The sequence below is a fragment of the Aythya marila genome (genome assembly GCF_965140915.1).
Source record: "Aythya marila genome assembly, chromosome: 1".
Lineage (NCBI taxonomy): Eukaryota > Metazoa > Chordata > Aves > Anseriformes > Anatidae > Aythya > Aythya marila.
The window spans coordinates 103616287-103640143 of NC_139042.1; the positions used below are offsets into that span (position 1 = coordinate 103616287).

The 23857-nt window shown below is 51.6% G+C and overlaps 1 protein-coding gene across 9 annotated transcripts in view; it reads right to left on the reverse strand.

Moving 5' to 3' along the window:
• Window positions 1-23857, reverse strand: part of TIAM1 (TIAM Rac1 associated GEF 1) — a 155183-nt gene that overhangs the window by 98507 nt on the left and 32819 nt on the right. For 4 of the 9 annotated variants that reach the window (XM_082770453.1, XM_082770452.1, XM_082770451.1 and 1 more), the window contains exon 2: window positions 20394-20453. Coding sequence is in view for 4 of the 9 variants with exons in the window: in XM_082770456.1 (XP_082626582.1) it covers window positions 8922-8946 (25 nt within the window). In the remaining 5 variants the exon portion in view is untranslated. Of the gene's footprint in view, window positions 1-8712; window positions 8759-8921; window positions 8986-20393; window positions 20454-23857 lie in introns of those variants that run through there. The other 5 variants (XM_082770456.1, XM_082770449.1, XM_082770455.1 and 2 more) reach the window with 3 other exon arrangements.

Genomic DNA, 23857 nt, shown 5'->3' on the forward strand with positions numbered 1-23857 from the left:
GAGTTGTGCATCCCATAAGAATGCTACTTAGATGTTTTCTTGTGGCACACGCCATTTAAGAAGCTATCCATCAACATGAAACAGCAAATAATCTTTGTGTTAGCTGCAAGTGTGTGGTTTTGCCCAGTTCATTCCCTAATGGCGTCTGAGGAGAATATTCAAGAGGAGGACGCAACACGGTGCGAACAGACAAACGAGGTGTCCCGGTTGCACATATTTTCTAACACAGCTGGACTAAAGCAAGCAGTAAATAACAACACTGAACTGTCTTTATTTATGGGTGCTGAGCTGGGGTCTCCTCAGCAGACAAATCTGCAGGAGGGGTGTAGGAAGGCACGTCCATGGCTGCTGAAGGGCTCGCTGCCTACCAACTCCTTCCCAGGGATTCACACCCCTGCTGGATCGGTGTTAGGGATGCACTAACCGAGAGATGTTGAAAGCCACTGCACGAACATACAGGATATGAGCGCTGGAAGGGGCTCGCATTTGCATAAGGAGAAGAATAAATCAGGATAAATCACATTCAATATCACGGCAGCTAGCCATAAATTTTAATTTAGCTGACGTGCTACCAAATATGACATCCTGCACTAGACTGGCCGTGAAGTCGTGACTGATGTCACATGAACTAACTTGACACTGCACCATCAGGCTTAAATCCATTACGGTTTTGTTAGTTAGACTGCCCTTAAGCAAAACCTCAAATTCTACCAATATCTCCAAATCCGTACAGATGGAGAAACACTGACGCAATAACTACCCCATTTTTCCGAGGAGATTACCGTGCTTTTCATGAAAGAAGCCAGGAAGCAATTCAAAGATGCCAGGGCAGTAAATAGAATTAGATTTAGAATTAGGAGACTAATAATTCCATTTTTAATAAGGGAAAATGACAGAAATAATTAAAAACTAATAATCGTTATGGAAACCCTGCTGAAATATTTGTTGGTTTTAAATTAAAATGGTTTCGCAACGGACTAACAAAGTGTTGTATTTAGAATATTTTCAGCACTCCCTTACTGAAAAAAGGCACTCACATTTACTGCATTTTTAATTAAAAGAATAACAGCACTCGGAAGGAAAACCTGGGAGAGTTTTATGGATCTTCATGGATTAGTCTGCACACTGGGTACAGTCAGAAGTTAATGACAACATCTGCAGAAACTTCACCATGTTGTTCAAGCAAAGTTCAAAAATACCAAGTTTCCTAGCACAACTTTTTGATGCGGCAGTGTTTTCTCCTTTCTCCTCACCCTTACATTTTGCTGCTTCATGGCTTTGGCTCAATCTTTCCACCTGTAGCGATGATAAATATCAAGGGGAGGCTGCCTAGGGCGCGGCGGCTGAAGGGATCTCCACAGGCACACCCCGGTGCGCTGCTCTGGTTTTCGCCCGGGCGCAGGGGCTGAGCGCTGCCGACGCTGCTTTACGAAATATTTCGTCACCGCCGGGCGCTGCAGGGGCGGTGTCTTCCCACGGAGGAGCAGTTCGGACAGCTGCGGGCAGTCGGTGAGTCAGTGCCCGGCTCAGTTTGCTGCTGCAGAAGACAACACCCTCAGCTACCTTTTCTTCTGCGCTCTCAGGACCGAGCGCCCCAAGTACACGCCAAGCACGGCCACTGCTGAGTCCCTCGTGCATGACCCAAACTCCTCTCAGCTAGTGGGAGACGTAGAAGTGGGAAGAAACCTAACTCTGGTTGCCATGCCACCTTTTGGGCAATAAAATGAAAAAAATCTCATTTTACTGAGATTTTTTACAGACTTTACAGCGACATGTCCTCCCTGGGTGCGCCCGTATCGACATGGTGCCACCAAAGCTGACCACACTGAAAGAGGCGAAGGAAACCTCGCCATCAGCAGGGAAACTCTCACCTGGGGAGCCCACGGACCTCCGGGTATCTCCAGGGGCAGTCAGCTCTCCGGGCATCCCCCAGGATCACGCCCTAAGGAGCTGGCTATCCAACTCCCACTGCACAGCCAAACATGCATGCACAGCTCCGGCAACAGCCCAAAGAGAAAGGCTATCTGCACCGGTCTGTGGCAAACTGCAAGCATAAATGGCCAAAAAACGCTCTATTTCTGTATAAAATCCCGCTAACCCAGCCCAGGCATGCGATTTGTATGCCTTGCACTGCAAGGGATCCGGCTCTTCCCATACATTTAGGTTTAATCCTTTTAGCGTTATTACAGTGTCATAATGCAAACAAAATACTGGCTTCTGAGTGTGGCTGCTGAGATGATCATCCTGTGCCAGAGACAATCAGAGCCCCTGAGTCCTCCAACTCCTGATTTACAGCCATCAGCTCACACAAACAGGTAACACTTGAGCACACGCTCGGTGCCGCCGAGCAAATTTGCCAAGGCTACACCGTGCTGGCCCAATAGACAGAGGCATTTTCTGCCATCAGCCTGATGAAATAACCTGCAGCGCTTACCTCAGGCACCATCATGCGCCTCGTGTTTTCCTTACGCTTCCACTGTTGCTTCTTTTCTCGTGTTCACAAAGGTCTTGGGGAAACAGCCGGAGCAGCTGCGTGGGGGATGTTTCTCAAAGGAGCGCGCCTGCCTCTAAAGCTGCAGGGCCTTTTTTTGCTCAATCTTTACATTCCAGGGGCTTCCCTTCCGTGGAGAGCTATGAATTTCAGAGGGCAGCATCCAGGCTGACAGGTTTATTAGTTAATTTAGTTGTGAAGCTTAAGAGGAGGCCGTATCTAGCAGCTAAGGTGCTAGATTAGGGCTCTCCTCTCAAATTTAATTCCACGGATTCACCGGCTAGTATCTGAAATCTCCCCGCGTCTCAAATCACCTTTTACAGATGGAGGAAACGCTTTCCCACATCACTGAAATAAAGTGAGAATAAACCCATTTATCTAAGCGAGGTGCTCAAGCAGATGAAGCGGTGATGACAAATACCTACTTAGATAGGAGACGGTGCTCAGCGCTGCCTAATTTCAGCAGGGCATCACCAAACCACAGCATCATTTTACCTCGTGTAAAAGGCCCCTAAAACTAATCGAAAGGAATCGTATGCGGCTCCTTAAGAGCTGCCCGGCATCAGCCTGCTCTACAGACTTGTAGGACCCGCTCAATTACTTGCGGGTAATATTGCAATAAATCGTAGCTCAGGCACGGCGGGCTGTGAATCGCTGGCCTCTGCCATTCATCTGCCGGGTGTCAAAAAAGGAGGTCGGGAGGAGATAATCCTCTTAGTGCTCCGTCAGCTGCGCTCCTGGAGACTCCGAACGTGAAATTTGGCCCAGCTTTAGCCACGAGAAATTAATTTCATTTGCCGATAATCCCAAACCTCTGCCTCTGGAGAACCCCGGCCGGGAGCCTCGCTCAGCCCCAGGAGCTGGGTGCTGGTGGGGAGCTGAGGACGTGGGCAAGCAAATGCTATGGAAGGGTCGCAACAGCCTCTGCACTAATTCACTCATTTCTGAGGCCTCCTGAGAGTTTTCTTAATATAATCATGGCAACAAGTTTTGGTACCTTCTGACGTGAAGAGGGTAAAGCAAAGCCAGCATCAAGGAGGCAGAAAGTTGCCATCTCTGCCTTCGGTACCAGATTCTGAGCAACACCAAGCCCTGATGAATGCCTCTCTGCAGGCGAGAAACATGGTCGCTCACAGAACGAATCAGTAGCTCTGAGAGGGATAAAATGTTCTAAAATCTTTTACCTTCACATTTTCAAATAGCTTAAATACCTGTTGGAAATCCTTAATTCCTTCTCATCGGCATAACCCAGTACCAAAGTCCATCTTCTCTTGGCTTCCTTTCACTTCTCTCTGAATAATTTGGGACCGAAGCACGCTACAGAGAAGTCAGTTGAAGCAACAGGTGGGCAGAGGTTTCAAAAATCTGATGCTGCTCCCTTCAGTGACTCATTTAAGGGCTCAATTAGCAAAAAGTGCATTAAACATTAAAGGGATTCCTGCACAGAAATAGCTCTCTGCAGCTGGCAGCTCTCGGTGCATTTAAAGTTAGATGTTCCCTGTGATGAGCAGGTTCAGGACTCTGTTACAAAGCTGGCTATCTGCAGCTTGCCTCTAATCTTCTCCAAATTACAGGCCAGCTAAGGGTGCCCAGCTGTGCTTCTCCTGAGCACACTGTGCAGAGGAAATCCCCAGCTGGACGGGGGGTATCCAGCCATCTCAGGCAACCCTGGCTGGGGAACTGTATTAAAAACGGGATGAGCAGCCCGTGGGATCAGGCTAGGCATGGTAGGAATGAGTAAAGCTGGAGCAGGCTGTGGGGGCAAGCAGCACGCAGCTCCCCAAGCCCAGCAAGCCCTGGGGCTCAGCCTAGGGCCCCAGCCCAGCGCAAGGATGCGTGTCTTTAGAGAGGCTGGAAGGCAGGGCTGCTGCTTGGAAATGAGGCCAGCCGAGCCCAAAACTGACTCCAAAGGCAAGTCCTTGGGCTTCTTCTTACTATTCCAGAAGATGGCTCCAGGCTAAAACAATTTAGGGTAAAACGCACTCGAAACGTGCAAAGCATATTTGATAAATATCAGAAAAATGTTGTAAGCCTTCCCTAAGCCTCAAACACTGGGTGTGAGGAGCAATCTCACTTTACAAAGAGGAACTGGGGCAAGTCAGGTGAAAAACTTTGGGCAAGTCATCAACGGCAGGAACCAGTCCTACTCCAGCCACCAGACCGTGCTCCTCACTAGAAGAAACACTGATTTACCTCTTCGAAAAACAACACTGAAAGCATTTAAAGGGTGTTTTTTTGTTTGTTTGTTTGTTTGTTTGTTTGTAGGGAAGAGGAGGGAAAGGAAGCCAGCAAAGCCTTGACTGCAGCGCAGAAACCTTCAGGTTCATGTACATGACCTCCCTTAGCAAGTGTAAATTAGCGTTACGTGCCTGTCCCACGGGCACAACGCCGCCTCCCCGAGCGGCACCACAGATGGGAACCAGCCCCCAACCCCTGGGCTAAGCACAGCCTCCACTGGCACCCCCGGCAGGGAAGGCAGTCTCCGAGGGACAAGATGCCACTCTGGGAGAGCAGCTTTGCTACTCCACATCCACCACAACATACTCAGGTATTTATTATCATGCCAAATCTCCTATTTTTAGTATGATGGTTTTACTTTCCTCCTAATAGATTCATTTGCAGTTTTGTCTGCCTGACCACGGACTGCCTGGGAGCTGGGATTCACTCCCCGTTAGCCTTCAGTCTCCCACCTTTCTTGTCCCTGCACATTTGTCCTCGGCACCACGCAGGCGTTTGTTAGAGCACCTCACTGCTTACTGCCACAAGATGCATTTCTCCGGTGCCTGACGGTGCTGAATTCTGCAGAAACAGTGTGCTCCACTGACACACTTCATCCAGCTCCTGCTGCCTCCCTGTCGGGTTGGGCTGCCACCCACCAGCCCTGCTCCAAAAAGCCTGCACTTCTTACTTTTCACTTGTCCAGAGGCACCACAAGGAAGGACTGAAGCTCCCAGGGAAACTGAGAACTTTGTGTGGCTCTGGATACCTACACACGCTCACCAAGCCCAGGTAGGTTGTCCTACACCTGACTGCATCTACCTCCTGCTCAGAAACTCTTCTTCCCTTTAATTTCCCTTAAAAACAAATCTTCCAAACTTTAAGATATGCACAGGTAACCACGTCGAGCGTAAAGACCTGCTTGAAGCAGTGAACAAAAGCTGAAATGTGGCGCATTCAGCCCTGTGCCTCTGGGAGTGACAGCTTGAAGGAACATCTCAAATACTGTCACTCCCCAAATTAAACACAACACCAAAACAGGCTGGTAAACGACAGCGATTTCTCATTCCATAACAAAACACAAAACAAAAAGTCCTGCTGCCCAGAAAGAGACTGCCAAGCAATCACCCAGATGTTGCTAAAGCATTACGATTCATTTGCTTTGAAAAGATACAAGCTGAAAGGAAAATGATTCCCACTGGCTTGTTTATCAGAAGTTTGGTCCTGCAACTTCTAACTGCGGCCACTTCTGCATTTTGCCTTGAATCCAAGGCTGCGTGTGTTTCTGGTGCCTGCTGCCTCTGCTCACATCTCTGAGAGCAGCAGCTTGCTTGCTCCACTCTGGGACACAATAAAAGTCACGAAAAACCCAATCTGCCTCCCACTTCAGCAAAAAGAAAAGGTGAAAAGGATCATTTTCATTGCTGCAGTTGTGCAGAGGGGAGAAAAGAGGATCCTTTGTTACTGTTTAAAAAAAAAAAAAAAAAAAAAAAGCACATCAGTCATTTTTAAAGCAAGCGTGTGTTACAAACCCCTCGCCGTGACAGTCTCCGGATGCCTGGCGAATGATTTCAGCAACCATTGCTTGGGGTCTTCCAGGTCTAAAAGCAAAAGGTCTCCTGCTCCCTGCCTGCCAGGGCAATATGCGCCAAGCACTGTTCTGTATACAGATGAGTTTTTTTAACCTATATTTATTGGTCGTGTTCACAGCTCTCAAGCTGGGAAGCTTCTACCACACGGTTAATGCCATCCAACACACGGGCTTCAAGGGTTTGGGCACCATTTAGCATAACCCCGTGCAAAACACGGAAATTATTTTAGCTTTTTCCAGCTGGGCGCATCAGTTACCATGCAAGACACGTGCCTATCAAACAGCACAGCTTGCGTTTGAAATCCCCCTTCTCTGCACACCCTGTCCTGCCGTGGTGGCCAGGCACAGCCCGGGTTGCACAACAGGCAGCCTTTGTCTCTCCAGCTGAAGGGCCCGGGGCCTGGAGCACACTCTTAATACACCTTCCCCGCCCAGGTGAGTGCAAATCAACGAAGCAATTTGCAGCTGGGAAGCAGGCAGCAGAAGGCTTATGTGTTTCTCCTCTGACTCGAGGACTGGAGACCCTCAGCTCTGGGAACACACGGCATGCGTGTGGATGTCCCAGAGTCAGTCTCAGCTTGCTACAAGTTTCTGACAGGAGCAGTGAAGCCCTTGGTCACCAACAGCCCTTGGTCACCTTCAGCAGCCGCAGGGCAGCACGCACAGAAGGGGATCGGTGCCAGCAGCCCCCTGCACCCTCCAAACACGGTGGGGGCACGCGTTAGCTCCAACCCTGGGCGCTCTCCTTCCCCCTCCCCGCCTCGGCTGCTTTATGGGCTTCCCAGCACCGCCTCCCGGCTTCCCACAGCCCGCTGCAGGCTGGGTCTGGCAGCTCCCCTGAGTCACCCCCCGCGGTTATTATTCACCCCCGCCTGCTTCAAAGGGCCTTATCTGCAGGGGGTCGCCCTCCGCCCCTCCCAGCTGAGACAATATCGGATAATGCAGCAGGTAGGACACCGCAGGTCTCCGCGAGCTAACCACCGGCAAGATAACCAAAGGGACAGGGAAGAGGGGACAAGGCAGCAGCGAGCCCGAGCCCCTTCAGCCCCAGCGGGGCTACCATGGTAGAGCAGTGCTCAGCGCTGGGATCCCTGCGAGGATTTGTTGAGTTAGCTGACGACACCGTGCCCTGAGTCTCACCAGAGCCCTGTGCCACGTGAGGCACGATAAAAGCCTAAATATTTACGTGGAAGCTTCCCTTTCCCCTCTCCTTCTGCACCGCTCGCAGCACAGCTGGGCTAATCCCATTGCCAGTGTGCTGCATCCTGACCTCCTTAAACAACCCCATGCTAGGATGTTAAAACACCCTGATCTATAAATAATGTTTCCCTCTCATCCAGCACTGGATTACCGGTCCGTAAAACTCCCATTTTCCCCCTACCCACGCTCCTGCCCCAGTTTCTGGCTTGTGCCAGCCCAGGCATTCACCAGACCCTGCGCCGGGCCAGTCCAGGTCACTGAGTCTGCAGGAAACTGCACTAATTTTCCTCGGGGCTCACCTTCAGACAGCCATTACGTGTGACTCGAGCCATAATGGGTAGCTTCACCGATAGATAAGCCTGTCTGCTCAGAAGACCGGTGCCTGCAAGGCTCCTTCCAACCCCTGCACTCCCGCGGGCTGCAGGGGTGCAGAAGCGAAGCCTGCCCCACGCCACCGGAGCCAGCAGGAATCCCACCGCTGATTTCTCAGGGCAAAAGCACAAAGCTAAGGCAAATGCCTGAACGATGCAAATCTGTGGTTTGGCAGATTCATTCCCAGCACTCATCGGGGAGAAATGAAGTGTTCCTGCCTCGAAACACGTCGGAGCCCTCCTGGAAACAGACGGGCACCCCTTCAAGAGAGCAAGCTCCCCTAGGACGGTTTAGCAGGCACGCCACGCTTGTGCATTCGGTCCCTTAGCACCATTTGCTGTGATTAGCACTGCAATTTGCCACACACTTCTCACAATGCACAGGCACACGGGGAAATTACTCATCGCTGGTAAACTGAATCGGGTCTGAGCCCCGCTCAGCTGAAAGCAAGCCCGTGCCCGGCAGGATGCAGGAACAGCACCAAGGGTCTCGAGGGCAGCGCTGGAGGCAGCGGGTGAGGAGCAGCCCCCGCTGGAAACCACGGGGAGAGCTCAAGTCAAGTTGAAACCTTTCGCAGGGCTCATTTCAAACAATTAAAGAGCACGGTAACCTGTAATTACGGAAAATAAAGCCAGACAGCTGGAGAAGGTAAGCATCTTTAATAAGTAACACGATCCTACATTTTCATGCTGAGGGAACTTAGCGACTACACGCCCGGCTCCCATTCAGGCAGTTTTTGCTCTCCGTGTCTGCAACAAAAGCAGAGTGCTTTTGTACCTGCGAGCTGCACAAACCCCGCAAAAGGCAACAGCCCTTGACGAACTTATTAAACACGACTTACAAACAGAAACACCTCCAGCCACGTGAGGAAAGGACACAAGTTGGGAGAGGAAAGCCTCACGGAGGTTCCCAGATACGCTGCATTTCGGATACTGTGACAACAGGGCATCCCACAGGCAGGTCTCACAGCCCAAGCTTCACTGCTCTCCTTCCCCCAGCCCGTCCCGCAAAGCGCGAGCAGAAGCGGAGGCCGTTTGCCAAGCGCCTTACCGTTCATCATCAGGAGCACGAACATTTTTGCCGGCCGGATTTCACAAGCCCTCGCTGCCGGTAACAGAAAGGAGGAAGCGTCAGCGTGTCATTCCCCTGCTGCTTCGCAGTGGGTGTAACGCGCCAAGTTTCACGCGGAGATGAGATGGGTCGATTGGGTGTGTTCGAAGGTTTGGGGTTTTGCCACCCCTCCCCTCCTCTTCCCTTCCCTGCCTCCTTCCCTCCCTCTTTCCCTCCCTCTCCCAGTTAATCCTTCCCGGCAAGCGCTGGCTCTGGCTGCTGGGACCTGCTGCCACTCAGCCCGCCGGTCCCGAAATCTGCCCTCCCCAGGACACCCCTCCGGGGTGACTTTAACTCCGATGCTGGGCAAAAGCAGCCCATAATTATAATGCCCAGCCTCGCACGTCAGCTACGTGGGGAACAGCCGCACGGTCCCCTTCATCACCTCGCTACCCAGCAGTGCTCTCAGGCTCTAATCGCGTTTTCGGGGAACAACTCTCCAGTGAGACACAAAATAAAAACTTCTGACCTCCTCCGCACCTTTTGTCATTGTCCCCGATGCTCTCACATCCTTAAAGATCTCCCCCCAGGTATTTATCCCGGACTGTGCCCCTCCCACGAGTGCAGGCAAACCAACTTGTCTCACATTAAGCTCTCCGCTGGTGCAAAAGTGCTTGCCAAATCGGGAACTAAAGAGATGTAAAAACTGCTCATGGATCAGGTCTATCCTCATTCACTGCTTCTGCCTGTCTCTGAACTCCGACTTGAGCAGCTCAGCCCTCAAAACCAGGATTTTGTGATGCTTGCTATAAATAAGAAACACAAATGCAAGCCCTTAAACAGCTGTGTTTACCCACCAACTTCCCCTATTTTGACTCTGCACCCAATTATAAGGGAGAAGAAAAACAGGTATCAAGCTATTCTTGGAATGAGGTAGACAACACACTAATTGTTTTTTTTTTTTACAAACAGAAATCACCAAATTAAACAGCAAATTAACGTTTTGAGTTCTGCCCGACACTTCCAAAACACAGAGCGTTAGGTGACGGTCGTCTTTCTGCGGTTCTGCCCTCTGCAACCCAGCCATAACCACAGCTTGGGAAGAGGACAAAATGACTACGAAAAGAAGGAAAACGACAAAAGATGCATGCAGGACCCCAGATTTTCCACGGGTCTGCATGCATACCTGTGGAAGTGCAATGAATACACAGCCGGAGCAAAGCTGTGGGGCTCCTTGTGCTCAGGTGCTGTGGGTGCTGAAGGACAGGATGGGAAGGAGGAGACTTTTCTGGGACACCAGGGACAAGGTGCTTGGACGAGTGGATTCAGCATGATCATTTTTACACACCCCATGATCAGAAATAGGCACGCAAGCCGAGTTTTTGTCCAGTTTGAGCAGCAGAAAGGCACGCTCGGCGCTGCCCTGCCACCTGCACTGAGTCCCCTCAGCACCAAAATGGCTGCGCCATCAGGTGGGAGCAGTGTGCGCTCCCACCCGCGTGCACACACACACACACACACACACGGGCTGCCTGAGCTACGAAGCGATTCCTCGTGGGTCCTAGAGAAGAAGCAGATATGCTTACGACGACAGATTGAAAGCGAGATTGTCTGAAGCGTTTCTCAGCTGAGGAGGCCTGGGCGAGGCACGCCCTGTTGCCGCAGGCCTGGCGTGGCTCTGCAGTTTGCCACAGCACTGCGGGACACCTTCTCCTGCCGGTTCCTGGTCACCCCGAGAGAGGCCGGGGGCTCCTACCCAGTATCTGCCTCCCCCTGTAGCAGGGAGGTTCAGAAAGCGAGGGCACACCACAAGCCATCAGTCAGTTTTGAATCGGTGCAGGACTGAAAAGCAGCACCCACAAGATGGACGACCCCCAGCCAAATGCAGGCTGAGGAACAAGAGGCCAGCCCGTGAGGCGACCGGGGTGGAAAGGAGGACGTGGAGCGGCCACCTGCTAACCAACACCTCGTGGTGGCCTGTCTGTCGGTCCCAGGCCCGGCCCCGCTACGCTGAGGTGTGTTGATCCGCGCCCTTTGATGTGGGCTTCCTCCCAGACACGCACGCCAGCTTGTATAAACCCTGGTGCTCTCCGGCGATTAGCGAAGAGCTACCAAAACCTGTTTCAAGGCAGCCAAGCAGATTTGGGGCTGGAGACGGCCATGCAAGGCAACCAGAGGGGCTGTCACCTCCAGCTGAATGAGGGGGAAGAAGTGGCCACCAGCTGTGTGGAAGAGTTGGCTACACTCATCCTCCCTTCCTTAGCCAAATGAAAATGACACAAATGGAAAAGAACACTTTTTATTCAACCATCATAAAAAAAAAATCCTTATGGGGAGTCCTCAGGCTCTCCTGGATACCTAGCTGGGAGGGGGACACCCCTCTGCTGAGCCTGGAGGAGAAAGATCTCCTCACCATGGCGAGGTCCACGCCAGCTGGAAGAAGTCACCGAAGGACAGCACCTCCTCAGGTGTGGAAGGAGGGCAGATGGGCTCCCACCAGACACCAGCCAAGGCCGAATCATGCGTAAAGGTGTCTTCATCAGCCCTAATTAACATCCCTGGCTTCTCACACCCTGGCACACCTGTTAATTAGCACACATGAGTTAATATCATTTTAACAATGGATGATCACTGGGGGCAGAGAGGTGGTTGGGAGTAACTTCAGCGCAGTGACTCACTGAGCGCAGCAGGAAGCTGAGATACGAGAGCATCAGGGCTACGCAGACCTTATCTCTTTAACTACGGGTTACTTTACAAAGCCAAGGTGCTTCAAAAATTCATGATCGTATCTGCCGTCCTTTCCACCTGCGCAAACAGATGGCCTTGGAGAATCACGCTGTCTGCAGGAGAGCCCTGTCTCCATCCTGCAGACAACTGGAGCCGTGCAGGTCTTTTTTTTCGAGTCCTTAATGGCAACGCTTGAGTTTCTAATGGAAGAAACCACAGAGGACAGCGTTCTGGTCCCAGCTGCCATGATTATCACCTGCCTTTGACAATCTCCTGGTCAAGCATGTTTCAGGACACAACCCAGGGCCCAGCAGGCAATTATCACCTGCCAGGAACAACAGGCCCAACATGAACACCAAGACACTGATGGTCAGCTCCAGTTTCGGTGGTACTCCAAACATCCCATAGCCAGAGACCAATCTGGTGGCAAGCGAGGCACTCTGACGCGCTTTACTGTGGTATTATAGTCCTTTTTCACAAAACACTATAAACTACAGCCCTATAAACACAGCCCTGGCTTCAGAGTACAAGCTGACTCTTGCATATCCCTGTGGATAACACATGATTTTGGCCAAACTATGCACTGGGACTTTCACCCTGGTAAAACCCCTGTCCTGGAAGCAACACCCACACCAGTACCTGTGCAGCCTCGCGTGTCCAGAAGGAGCTGCGACCAAGACTACTGCTAAAGCAAAAGGTTGCCATTGCCCAGGGGAGGTCACAATTTGGCTTGAGCCATCTTTTATTCAGTAATAAAGTTAGAAGGAAAGTCAACAGAGACCTCTTTTTTTTTTTTTTAAGCCTCAGCTTTGGAACTGGATGTCTGCGATGCAGAAGCTCACAAGAAGGCACTGATGGAAAACCATGATACTACCACCAGAATCACTTCCACCCCTTCAAAGTGATATTTAACGCTGCCAATTAAAGAAGTTTAACACCATGAAAAAGTAAACTGGATCGAATGCATCCATACTCCCCTTTATCAGAACAAGTTTCTCAGCCTCATGTTTCTATTTGGGATTAGGAAGGGAGTCGTGAAAGGCTGGTATTGTTCAGCCACAAACAGCTCCCCTTCAGCCTCTCTGAAAGTAAGCTAATGAACTAGAGTTCGTTGTTTGGTTTCTTTTTCCTTTTCTTTTGGAGAGGTCAGCATATATACCCACGCCCGGGAAAGCTGATCCCAGTTGTTACACGGCAAGGGTAGCTGAAAGGTTTCTAATGAGCTACAGGGAGTGGGTGCTGGCAATTAGCCAGCCCACTTGCCTGCGAAACCACAACCAACAGCAACAGGCACGCACTGCCACTGCTGGAGCAACTAGAAATGAAAATTTCACATTTGTGTTTCACTGCAGTCAGTGCTCAATGTCCAAGTGGAGATCAGTGACGAGTGGTGTTCCTCAGGGGTCGGTACTGGGACCGGTGGCATTTAGCTTCATTGTTGAAGGAAGGACCTTGCAGCTGGCACACTGAAGGGAAGGGATGCCAGCCAGAGGGGCCTGGGCAGGCTTGAGAAGTGGGCCCATGCAAACCTCATCAACCCCAAAGCTTGAGACTGTGAGGTCCTGCAACTTGGCCCCCAAGCACAAACACAGGCTGAGCACAGAATGGATTGAGAGCAGCTCTGCGGAAAAGGCCCTGGGGGTGTTGGTTGATGAGAAGGTCAGCATGAGCCAGCAATGTGTGCTGGCAGCCCAGAAAGCCAACCATGCCCTGGGCTGCATCAAAAGCAGCGTGGCCAGCAGGGCGAGGGAAGGGGATTGTCCCCTCTGCTCTGCTCTTGTGAGACCCCACCTGGAGCCTGCCTTCAGCTCTGCGGCCCCCAGCACAAGAAGGACATGGGCCTGTTAGAATGAGTCCAGAGGAGGGCCACGGGGATGATCAGAGGGCTGGAGCACCTCTCTGTGAAGCCAGGCTGAGGGAGTTGGGGTTGTTCAGCCTGGAGAAGAGAAGGCCCCAGGGAGACCTTACAGCAGCCTTCCAGTACCTAAAGGGAGCCTGCAGGAAAGCTGGGGAGGGACTCGTCATCGAGCGTAGTGACAGGAAATAGAGTAATAGTTTTAAACTAAAAAAGGGTAGACTTAAATTAGATTTAAGGAAGAAGTCCTCTACTCAGAGGGTGGTGAGGCCCTGGCACAGGCTGCCCAGAGAAGCTGTGGATGTCCCCTCCCTGGAGGTGCTCAAGGCCAGGCTGGATGGGGCTTTGGACAACCTGGTCTGGTGGGAGGTGTCCCTGCCCATGGCAGGGGGATGGAATTGGATGGTCTTTAAGGTCTCTTACAATGCAATCCATTCTGCGATGAGATGTAGCTCCAATAATTACCAGAGCCATCCAGCTGCACGCAGACAATACACATACCTCTATATACACAGCATTAATATCTATAAAAGAGACCTGCTCCTGGTCATCCCGCCTTGAGAAAACACCCCCAGTTGTGAAGTTGTTCTGGCTATACACATGAGAGTGTGCACACATACCCTGAGGCTGCTATGGGGTCCTGCAGGCCCCTGCCCCGGTGGGGCTCACAGGCTGCACGAGCCATGCAGCGGCACTTGCTCAGGGCTGGGCACTGCCACGTGGCACAGCAGCCCACAAGAGATAACCGAAACGGGGACCGCTTCCTTTTTTTGATGAGAGGGATCACAGAGGAACATTTTATTCACGAAGTGTAATCCAACCACCTCCTCTCATTTCTCTGAAAGAAACTGCGCAGTGGCTGCTGTCATCTTCTTGCTGCATTCTGACACGCTCCTGCCACGTCGCTGCCAATGGTTTTAATTTGCTGGAAAAAAATCAGTTCACAGTGAGTGACAAGCTGTACTCTGGTGGGGATGCTGTCAGGCGATGGGTATCGTAGGTTTACATGAGTTGTCAAAATCCTTCAACACTAAAAATAGGCATCACGAGCTTCTGGATTCACAACACTGAAGTATTACACATAGGGGATGCTCATCCCTTCAAAAGGGCCCTAATCCACGCAGAGACAGGAAACACCTGACATACAGCAAAGGTCTCTGATCTTTACTGACTTTCAGAAGAAACAAAGCAGCTCACTGCCACAGGAGATTTCTTAACAGCCCAGACCGAAGTGAAGACAAGATGCTACTACAGTGTGGAATAAGACAGCGCAGTACGGGATGCAAGCACGATTAAGGGAAGGCATAAAGACAAGCTTAGAGGAAAAGAGAAAAATTTGCACCTTCAAATCCCACATCGTGGTCCAGGCCCCACTGAAAGCGCTGGCAGAGATCTCCCTGCTGCAGCAGTTTTCAAGGAAGGGGACAGAGCCACAGGGCCAGGGCAGGACAGGAAAGCCCAGGAGCTGCAAGCAGGTTGCCGAAGGCTGACATTTCTGTACAAGGGATGACCTGTCCCCAGAGAGCAACCTGCTGATGGGAGCAGATCTTGCAGCAAGTCACCAAACAGGCAGGCTTGTAATTATTCAGGCTTTCTTTTGCCCGCTGCAAGTTCCCAAGAGCCCGGGTGCTTCAGCACACTGGCTTTGCCACACGGCACGAGCCGTACGCCTGCATCTGAAGCACACGGAGAGAAATCCAGGCACCACAAGGCACTGCTGGCTGCACGTTCCCGTGCCCTGGTGAGGTGGAAGGTGCGGGGCCACCTCCAGCTGCCCTGCAGGCACCGGGACATCGCACCGAAACGGCCTGACCCCAGCAATGTCATCGCTATGGGTACGATGGCATACAAGGGGAACAAAACAAAAAAGGGGGAAACAGTTTACCCACCAGATCCTGTTTATTCATCCCAGCTTGCTGGTTCCATCTGAGTCACCAGCATGACTAGCGCGGGCAGAGTTGTCCCTGTATTAGGCCAATATTTACAGCAGAAAGAAAACGAAGCATCGCAAGGAATTGCTAATGAGATGTTACCACAACGCTGTGTAGAGCTCAAGCAGCACTCCGATGCGCTTTATAAATAATTAGCAAATTCCCTTTCACAACAGCCCTGTGAGGCATTATCCCCGTCCTCCGCATGGCCAGGCAGAGAGCAAGGGGTTTGCTCACGGCCACGATGCTGGCGCGGAGGCAGGGTTATAACCGGTGGCGCTGCCCTCGGGGAGAGCTGCTGCATCCTTCCCCATCCTCCCTGCCCCAACAGCAGGGACAAACTCCCTCCAGCACCGACTCACCCCGCACAGGAGCCCCCGAGGAGGGGCAGTGACGGAGGGGTGGGGTGGAATCGTGCCACCCGCAGTGGGCCCGGAGGAAGCGGCTCTGCGAGACTTCCCCTTTCCTAGATCCCCTTTCCAGACGCAGCCAGCCCTAAAGGCCCCCGGCTTCTCATGGCCCGCTCCCTCTATCCCAAAAGTGGCACAAACGGCACAGAAACGTGCACAGCTGCCTTTGCTCTCTGCCGGATGCACGTTAAGAAAGCAGGCAGCAGCGCAGCTATTTTAGATAAGCCGCATAAAAATAAAAGATGCTGCTTGACTGTGCGTGCTCTCATTTTTAGAAAACACACTCCGATTTATTTCTTCTTTTTCTTTTTTTTTCCCTTCAAATCCTTCTAGCAGATGGTAAAGAACCTCTCCTCAATGTCCTTGCAATGTGGAGAAGCCCCAGCCTGGTCTGAACCTCACCGTAGCAGAGCACCACGCGGGAATTACAGAGTTTGCCACCCCCTGGACACCTCCAAGGTTTGAGGAGCTCTGCCTGCTTTATGCCTGAGTGCCTTCACTTCCTCTGCTTTGCCAGCTAACTCGTTCTAGCTACTTTTGGGGTCTTTTTCCCCTTTCCCAGGCCCATATCAAGCCATTTAATTGACAGACAGTCACAATTTTATCAGAAAGCATTTGCTATATTTATACATCGCAGCCGTGGAAGGATCTGATCCAGCCAAACCATGCCGATGACAGCGGCAGACACACGGCAGAACAAACCTGGAGGGCTTCTGGACGTAGCACGGAGGCCAAGAGCAACGCACAGCAGAGGCGTGCTGAGAGAGGATAGCATTTGGAAAGGCCACGGGAGCATTTTGCTTTGAAATGCTTCAGAATTACAGGAAATTGTTCAGACTCCCCTGTTAAGAAAACAAGAAACTGAGAAGCATGACCAGGAAACGCTGTTTAAGCCTTGGCTCTTTTTTTGTGGTTAGCAGATAGGGAGAAGAGATGCAGGAAAAAAAAGGAGGAGGAAAGCATGAAGCAACTGGAAGTGTCTTCTCTGAACCATGGTCTGAAGTTTTTCACTTTCTCTTGATACCAGTAGATTTAACAGAAAACTGAGTGTCTCCAAATCTTGTTCCAAAAAGTGTTTGGAAGAAGGCCACAGCTTCTTACAGACAAAGCAGGAGAAGTGTATGAACCGTGGTTCTCAATGTCCTTGCTCCTGCAAGCCCACGGAGCAATCCCAAATCAGTGGCGACCCTGAGGGATGATACCTCAGTACATACATGTGGTGTTAGACACTAACCTTTGGAAGACCCGCACCTAAGAGCTGACCTGAGCCCACAGCCACCAACCCCACCGCTACTTGCCCTCTGCTTTATACTTGCACAAATGTATGTTTAAGTGCTCAGGGATCCATAATATCCTCTAACACTAGGAGTTCAGCTACAGATTAACTACTGAAGCAAGCCCAAGGGCAGAGACCTGCCCTCTTACACTGTCTCAAACCCTGTCCTCTGACAACCATGATCATTTCAGAACTGTTGATTAATTTTCCACACCTGAACTTTTTTTTTTTTTCTCCTTTTGAAGTCCTGCCTGTTCCTTTTCTTTGTTACGAGTTTTTTTTCAGTCTTTGCCTGTTACTTGACCATTGAAGCCTGGCTTGTGATTAAATACAGCGTTTGGAAGCCTGACTGCAGTGCTGCCTGCTCCAGGTGCTCCAAGGGCACGAAGCTCTAGGAGATGCCAGTGACTCAGGACAGATGCTGCTCTGCAAAAGTCTGTGTGACCAAAGGTATTTCCCTCCCCTGTATCTGCATAATTCCATGTGGAAGGGCTGCATGGTGTAAATAGCAGCAGGTATGTGTTGCTCTGGCAGCAGATGAAGGAATGGAGGACACAAATCCACTGCAGAGCACTACGGTAGCTTGATTTAAGCAGTCGCATGACTTGCACAAAAACAGTGATCAGATATCATAAGGTTAAGTGCATCAGGAATGCTGCACTTGGAGAAATTACTGCTCTAGCCCGGGCCAACTTCTGCCACTACAGCAGCACTGAGCAGATAAGGGAACCCTTCAGACTGCAGTGGTCACGTTCCACATTTTGGGGCGCAGCAAAATTTAGCTGAGCTTAACTGAAGGTGAGCCGAGGTCAGGCCAAGTGAATCTGGGTGCCACAGGTGGGCCTCACAGCACACCCATCGGCTGCAGCCCAGGGGAGCCTCCTGCATCAACCACAGATGGGTGAAAGCTCTGGGGAGACCCCTGCCAGAGCAGAATAAAAGCCAGGGAAGGCCAAAGGTCTCCTGCAGCCTTCCCATGAGGTGATCCCACGGTGCGAGTGATCCAGAGCCACTCCAGGAAGAGTGGCTCCTCTTCTTCACTTCTGCCCCACTCTCCACATAGGTCCTTAGGGCAGCTATCACCTGGGGCACCATCCTTCAGGACACAACTGAAGAAGCTCTAAAGCCCACAGCAAAACAGCACATCCTCATAGCTGGTAGGCAGGTGCTAATCAGGGCTGTCAGTCGATCGCTGGACTTTGGAGAGAAGAATCCTAATGCCACGGTTTCCTGAGGCCCTGAGAGCTCAGCAGGTTCCACGATACCTCCTTCCACAGCAAAAATAACACCGACAACGCAAAGCACCAAAAGTAGCAAATCCACCAGGCTTCTACATCTTTTCAGGGAATTTTGGCGGGTTAACTCCTCCCTGACACATTTTAAGCTAGAAGGTCTCAATCTGTCCCTTTGCAGCCAGCAAACACCATAATGGAAGCTCTGGTTAACCTCAAGCGCAAGGCTGTGCTCAAGCCTAATGCAGGTCTCTGCGGCACACTCAGAGGGGCAGAGACCAACGAGCAGGGAACTTTGCAAAATGTTTCTTAAACTTCAGTCAGCCTTCAGCAGAGTACAAAGGAGGTGGAAAGCAGCTGCCTTCCCGGTGCTGGGACAAACTGCCCCAATGCACTGGAAGAAGAGATGATTTCAGATCACGGTAAGAAGCACCAGGCTGCAAAAGAAGTTCTCCCTCCTATGTCAAAGCCTCCAAAGCTCCAGTACTTGTGTAAAGCTGAGCACCACACTTACAGATTGTGGTACCGAGGAGCGAATGGTGACTTACTGTTACTTGAACAGGCACAGAAAGCTGCTGCCATTGCTGCTGACCGGTCCTCTGGTGCAGACGGGCAGTCAGAGGCCCTGGGAGGTAACAAAGAAACGTGCCCAAGGACATGTAGGTGCTGTATCCACGCCAGCACCTGATGGCCCTTTTGATATTAGTCACTATTTGATATGATGGAATGGGAGAGAAAGGCAAAGAGAAGGAAAAGAAAACCACGCACGTCTTTCTCTTTGTTGTTTTTTTTTTTTAGATGCACTGTCAGTCCATACCCCAATAAATGTCTGTGCATCTCTTCATGACATAAATGTCAGCCTTGCGGTGAATTGGAACCTCGGGACTGCTGCACTGGCAGAATTAACATATTGCACATACAAAACATTTCATTATCCACGGCAAACTGTACGCACTTTCACTCCAGGGAAACTGGAAATGCCACCCAGTCTCACTATTGTTTTCTGTTAACAGGCTGACAGCCCTGCCATGCAGCCACACACTGGGACATTGGGTTTGATGATGTATCAGTCTTCCAGTTTCATTCTTCTCTCTCTACAATGCTGACATTTTTTTACACCTTTTTTTTTTTTTTCCTGTTTGTTCTGGTTTTATCTTTATAGATGTGCCACATTACCAAATGATTTACTTGAAAAAACTTACCCTGGGACAAACACAAAACGGGGCACATTTGTCAAGCTGAAAATACACCAGAAGGAACCCACTGTGCTCTCTGCAATATGGGTGGAAGGCGATTCGGAGGTAAGAAAACCTCAGACACAACAGGCAAGGCTCCAACCCATTTACACTAGTGTCCGTGGTCAATACTGATGCACTCGAGAACTGAATCTGTTCCCTTCTGTGGCTTCAACTCACTGCATTTTTCCTTCCCGCTCGTCGGCTGGGCTGGCTGTAAACTCAACCATTTGCATAAGCCACAGATTTTGTCTGCCTCTTTGAAAGGTCAAAAATTAGAAGCAGTGCAAACAAACACACATGACAAATAGGCCAGCTGGCAGCAATTTGGAGTGACCACATGGAGGAAGTGTGGAAGCGAATCAGGGCAGGACAGGAACCTTTAACAGCCTGGGTCTTACACACATATTGCAACTTACAGGCTGCCTCGGGGGAGTTTTATTATTTTTTAATCAGCTTTGTATCTTTGCAAAGATTAGTGACCAGCTACCCAGATTTAGCACTGTCGTGTTCCCATAAACATTTCCAAATATATGTTCTTTGATAAAAGATGCAGCTGCTGGCACCATTTTTCACATAAACATTTCTCTATGCATTACATTGCACATTACTAAGGAGTCTTCGCGTTTTTATTCCTAAGAGACCACTCGTGCTCTTCTGCAGGGTATGGGGCATCACCCTGGGCCTGAGAAAGGAACTGGGACATGAGCACATTATAGTGGGGAATAGCAGCTGTGAATGGATGCACAACTAAGACTATTTAGAAAAAAAAATAACAACAAAAAAGCACTGGGGTTGTTACTCACATGGGGGCGTCACAGAAGTAAGGAGGAAGGTTGGGAACCATTTGCCGTCCCGTGCAGCTCCTGCAATGGAAAAGAAAGATGCAGAGGTCAGCTGCAAAGAGCCAGGCAGCCAGCTGCACGGCTGGCATGAATCCGCCTGCCCCTCGATACCTGCAGCAGACCTCTGCCAAAGTTTGGCTGTTTGGGAGTGGAGGTGGGAGCCGACTGACAGCATCCCAAGCTACCACCCGGCTGGGATCGCTCCTTTGGAACCCAATCCCCCGGGTGCTGTAACACCACCAAGCGTCCCCCAGATAAACAAGCCTCCCTCCCCACCTGCAGAGCAATTTCCATCCAAGTGAGCCATCTTGCACCGGGGTTTAATGCTCTCTCCACAGCATCCCCCTCCACCACGGAAATCCGTGCCCGCTGCTCGAGGAGCACGGTTAATCTCTGCAGGCAGATATCGGCCTCCAGAGCTGAGAAAGCGACTTTGTTCTTCAGGAGCTGGGAATTTAAAACGCCCCAAGTTGCAATGCCTTGATGCATTCGGTAAGCTGAACCCAAAAGGAAGCACCTGCTCGCTGAATAGCCGCTAATGAAAGCCCCGCTGCTGCTCCACATGCGCCTCACTCAACGTGAGCGGCCCCTCGGTGGTTAACAACAGGCTGGCCACAGCCAAAGAGCTGCATGGCAAAAAGGAGGCTAGGTTGCTGCTGAGAGCAAAGCCCTTCTGTGACTTGTCTCAAAGGGGAACCTCCTCAGGCCGGAGCCGATCCCTGTGGGCTCAGACCTGCAGAGGAGGCAGCCAAAGGCACCCCGAGAAGACACGCGGCCCACACCGGCCTCCTGGCAGGAGCCCAGCTTGCCCCCCGGAGGCAGATTTGGGGCCCAGGCCCAGGTTTGAGCTCCCTTACAGCCACCACGACGTCTGCTCTCTCAGCAGAGCCAGGCTTTCAGGAAAGAAACACTCCCAGCACAAACACTGCCCCTCTTCCACATCTCCTCCGCTCGCCCCTCGGCCTGGCCTCGCTGCCCGCACCCCTGGCCCACCACCTCTCGGTGCCTCCTTCCTTCGGGGCCGAGGGGCAGAAGGGGCAGATAGGCGGGCCACGAACCACACCAAGCAGACCCCGGCTTCTCAAAAGATTAAACAAGACGTGTTTGGGCCTGTGAATTAGCCACAGTTCTGCCAGCAGATCTATAAGCAGTTTCCTTCCCTGTGTATTTCATGTACAAGCAACCTTTGGTACCTCACGACCTCAAGGCATTCCCGCCTTCTCCAGCCGGGACTCCCCTCCATGAGGGCCGCAGCCCTCTCGGGGCCCCGTTCTGCCTCCTCTACGAGAGCCTTTTCTTTTCTTTGGCTATTCCAGAAGTCTGTAGTGAAACCCACGCGTCTCCAGCAGCCCCTGTAAATCCCCAGCCCCTGTTTGATGTAAGGAGGCCGTGGCAGTGTGGTATCACCACACCGTGCCTATCCTCATGACATGTAACTCCAATCAGCAATCCTATTACCCGTGCTCCTCGCGGTTGTGCAGAGATTTAGCCCTCAGCTCCCCATTGCTTTATCTCTTTGCGTGTTTGCCAGTGCAGAAACAATCTTGGGCTGTAGACGGGTCATGTCCAAATGCTTCTCCTATCTTGCTGCCAATCTGGAAAGAAAAGCAACCGGCACGTAGCCTGCACTGCGCTGTTGAGCTCCCCAGCACAGCAGCCAGACGGGAGCTTCCAGGCACAGAGACAGCAAAGGGACAAAACCAGGGCTATGAAGCCCTGGTGAGGGGCCTGGAGCACAAGTCCCGTGAGGAGCAGGGCTGAGGGAGCTGGGGGTGTTTGGGCTGGGGAAGGGGAGGCTCAGGGGAGGCCTCATTGCTCTCTGCAGCTACCTGACAGGAAGGTGTGGGGAGCTGGGGTCGGCCTCTGCTCACAGGTAACCAGTGCTAGGGCTATAGGGAATGGCCTCAAGTTGTTCTTGGGTCATCTCCTACGCCTACCACCACAGCCCTGTTTGAATGCTGCCCTGCCGTTCACCTGCTAGGAAAACCCTCCCTTTCCCGCTGCGGTACCCCTCCTGTGCTCTTGCACAAGAGCTGTCTCTTACCTCATCCCATTTTTCCCTCGTGTGACGCCTCCACCACATTCCTGACAACTCACAGGTTACTCACTACTGCAAGTCTGAACCCTGGCTCTGCAGCACTTGCCAGCAAGACGGCTGTGTCGCCGTCAGAGTATCAGCCCTGCTTCCTCGACATGCTGCAGCCCAGGGACAGCTGATGGAGTGGGCAGCTCAGGCTAGAAATCTGCCCTTTTCCATTATTTCCACTATTACTGAGGTAGATACACCTGCTTTGGACTTGCCTTGAAGCAGCTGTACTCGAGGAGCACTGCCTCAGGATCGCAGCGTGGCTGAGGCTGGCAGGGACCTCTGGAGATCCAACCTACAGCAGGCTGCCCAGCGCCACGTCCAGATGGGTTTTGAAGATGCCCAAGGAAGGAGACTCCACAACCTCTCTGGGCAGCCTGTGCCAGTGCTTCATCACCTGCACAGTGAAAAATCGCTTCATGCACAGAGAAGGAAGGAAGGAGTGAGACAAGTGGGCTTTCAAAGGGTTTTATTCTGCTCTGAACACTGACCATGACGCTAAACCCAGGAGAACTGCAGCCAGGTGCTGGTCCCACTGGTTCCTCTTCAGCCACATGGCGTGGAGCACCGGTGCTGACAGCAGCGAGGCAGCAGGAACACAGGGCCCAGCAAAGGAAAATGGGGGATAACAGCGTCCCCTTCAGCAGCAGCCCAGGCTTGGAGCACACACACACGCACATGAGACTTTCCAGCAAGCAATTTTATTTTCTTCCGAAAAGCAAGTCCCAACAGGTAGTGTGCTGCAATGAGCCCGAGCCACGATCCCTCAGCACCTCCAACGCTGCTCAGAAGGGTTTGTCCTCGTGTTTTTGTTTTTCCCCGTAAGCCTCTAACACAGACTGCAGGTTTGGCTTCAGCACCCGTGGGGAACACCTCGCCTTGCCCCGTGAAGGCAGCATCCCCCCGCAGCCAGGCATGCCAACTAACCAAGCCCCGTTTCGCTCCCAGCGCTGTGGCTACACGAGCACGCCTACGCTTGTAGCTGGCTGTCAGGGCTACCTTTTGCAGATCCCCTCGCAAACAAGCTCACGGATTCCCCAGGGCTGCAGGCTCTGCCCTATTTCAGGCTCCCTGCCGGCGTTTTCCAAAGGGGCGATTTCACCCCTAGAAAGCGGGGAGTCGCTCAGTCAGCACCAGGCCGGGCGCGAGGATGTTTAGCTCGATAATGCAGCTGTCAGTGGGATTTTGAAATGTCACTCCCACACCTAGCAGATGCAGCTTGCTCACTCCTCGTTTTAGAAAAATGTACGCAAGTTCCTTTGTAATGGATGCAAAATGTTTCACAGGGCTGGAGCTTTATTTTGAAGGGAAAAAAAAACACACTACTCTCGTTCCCTTT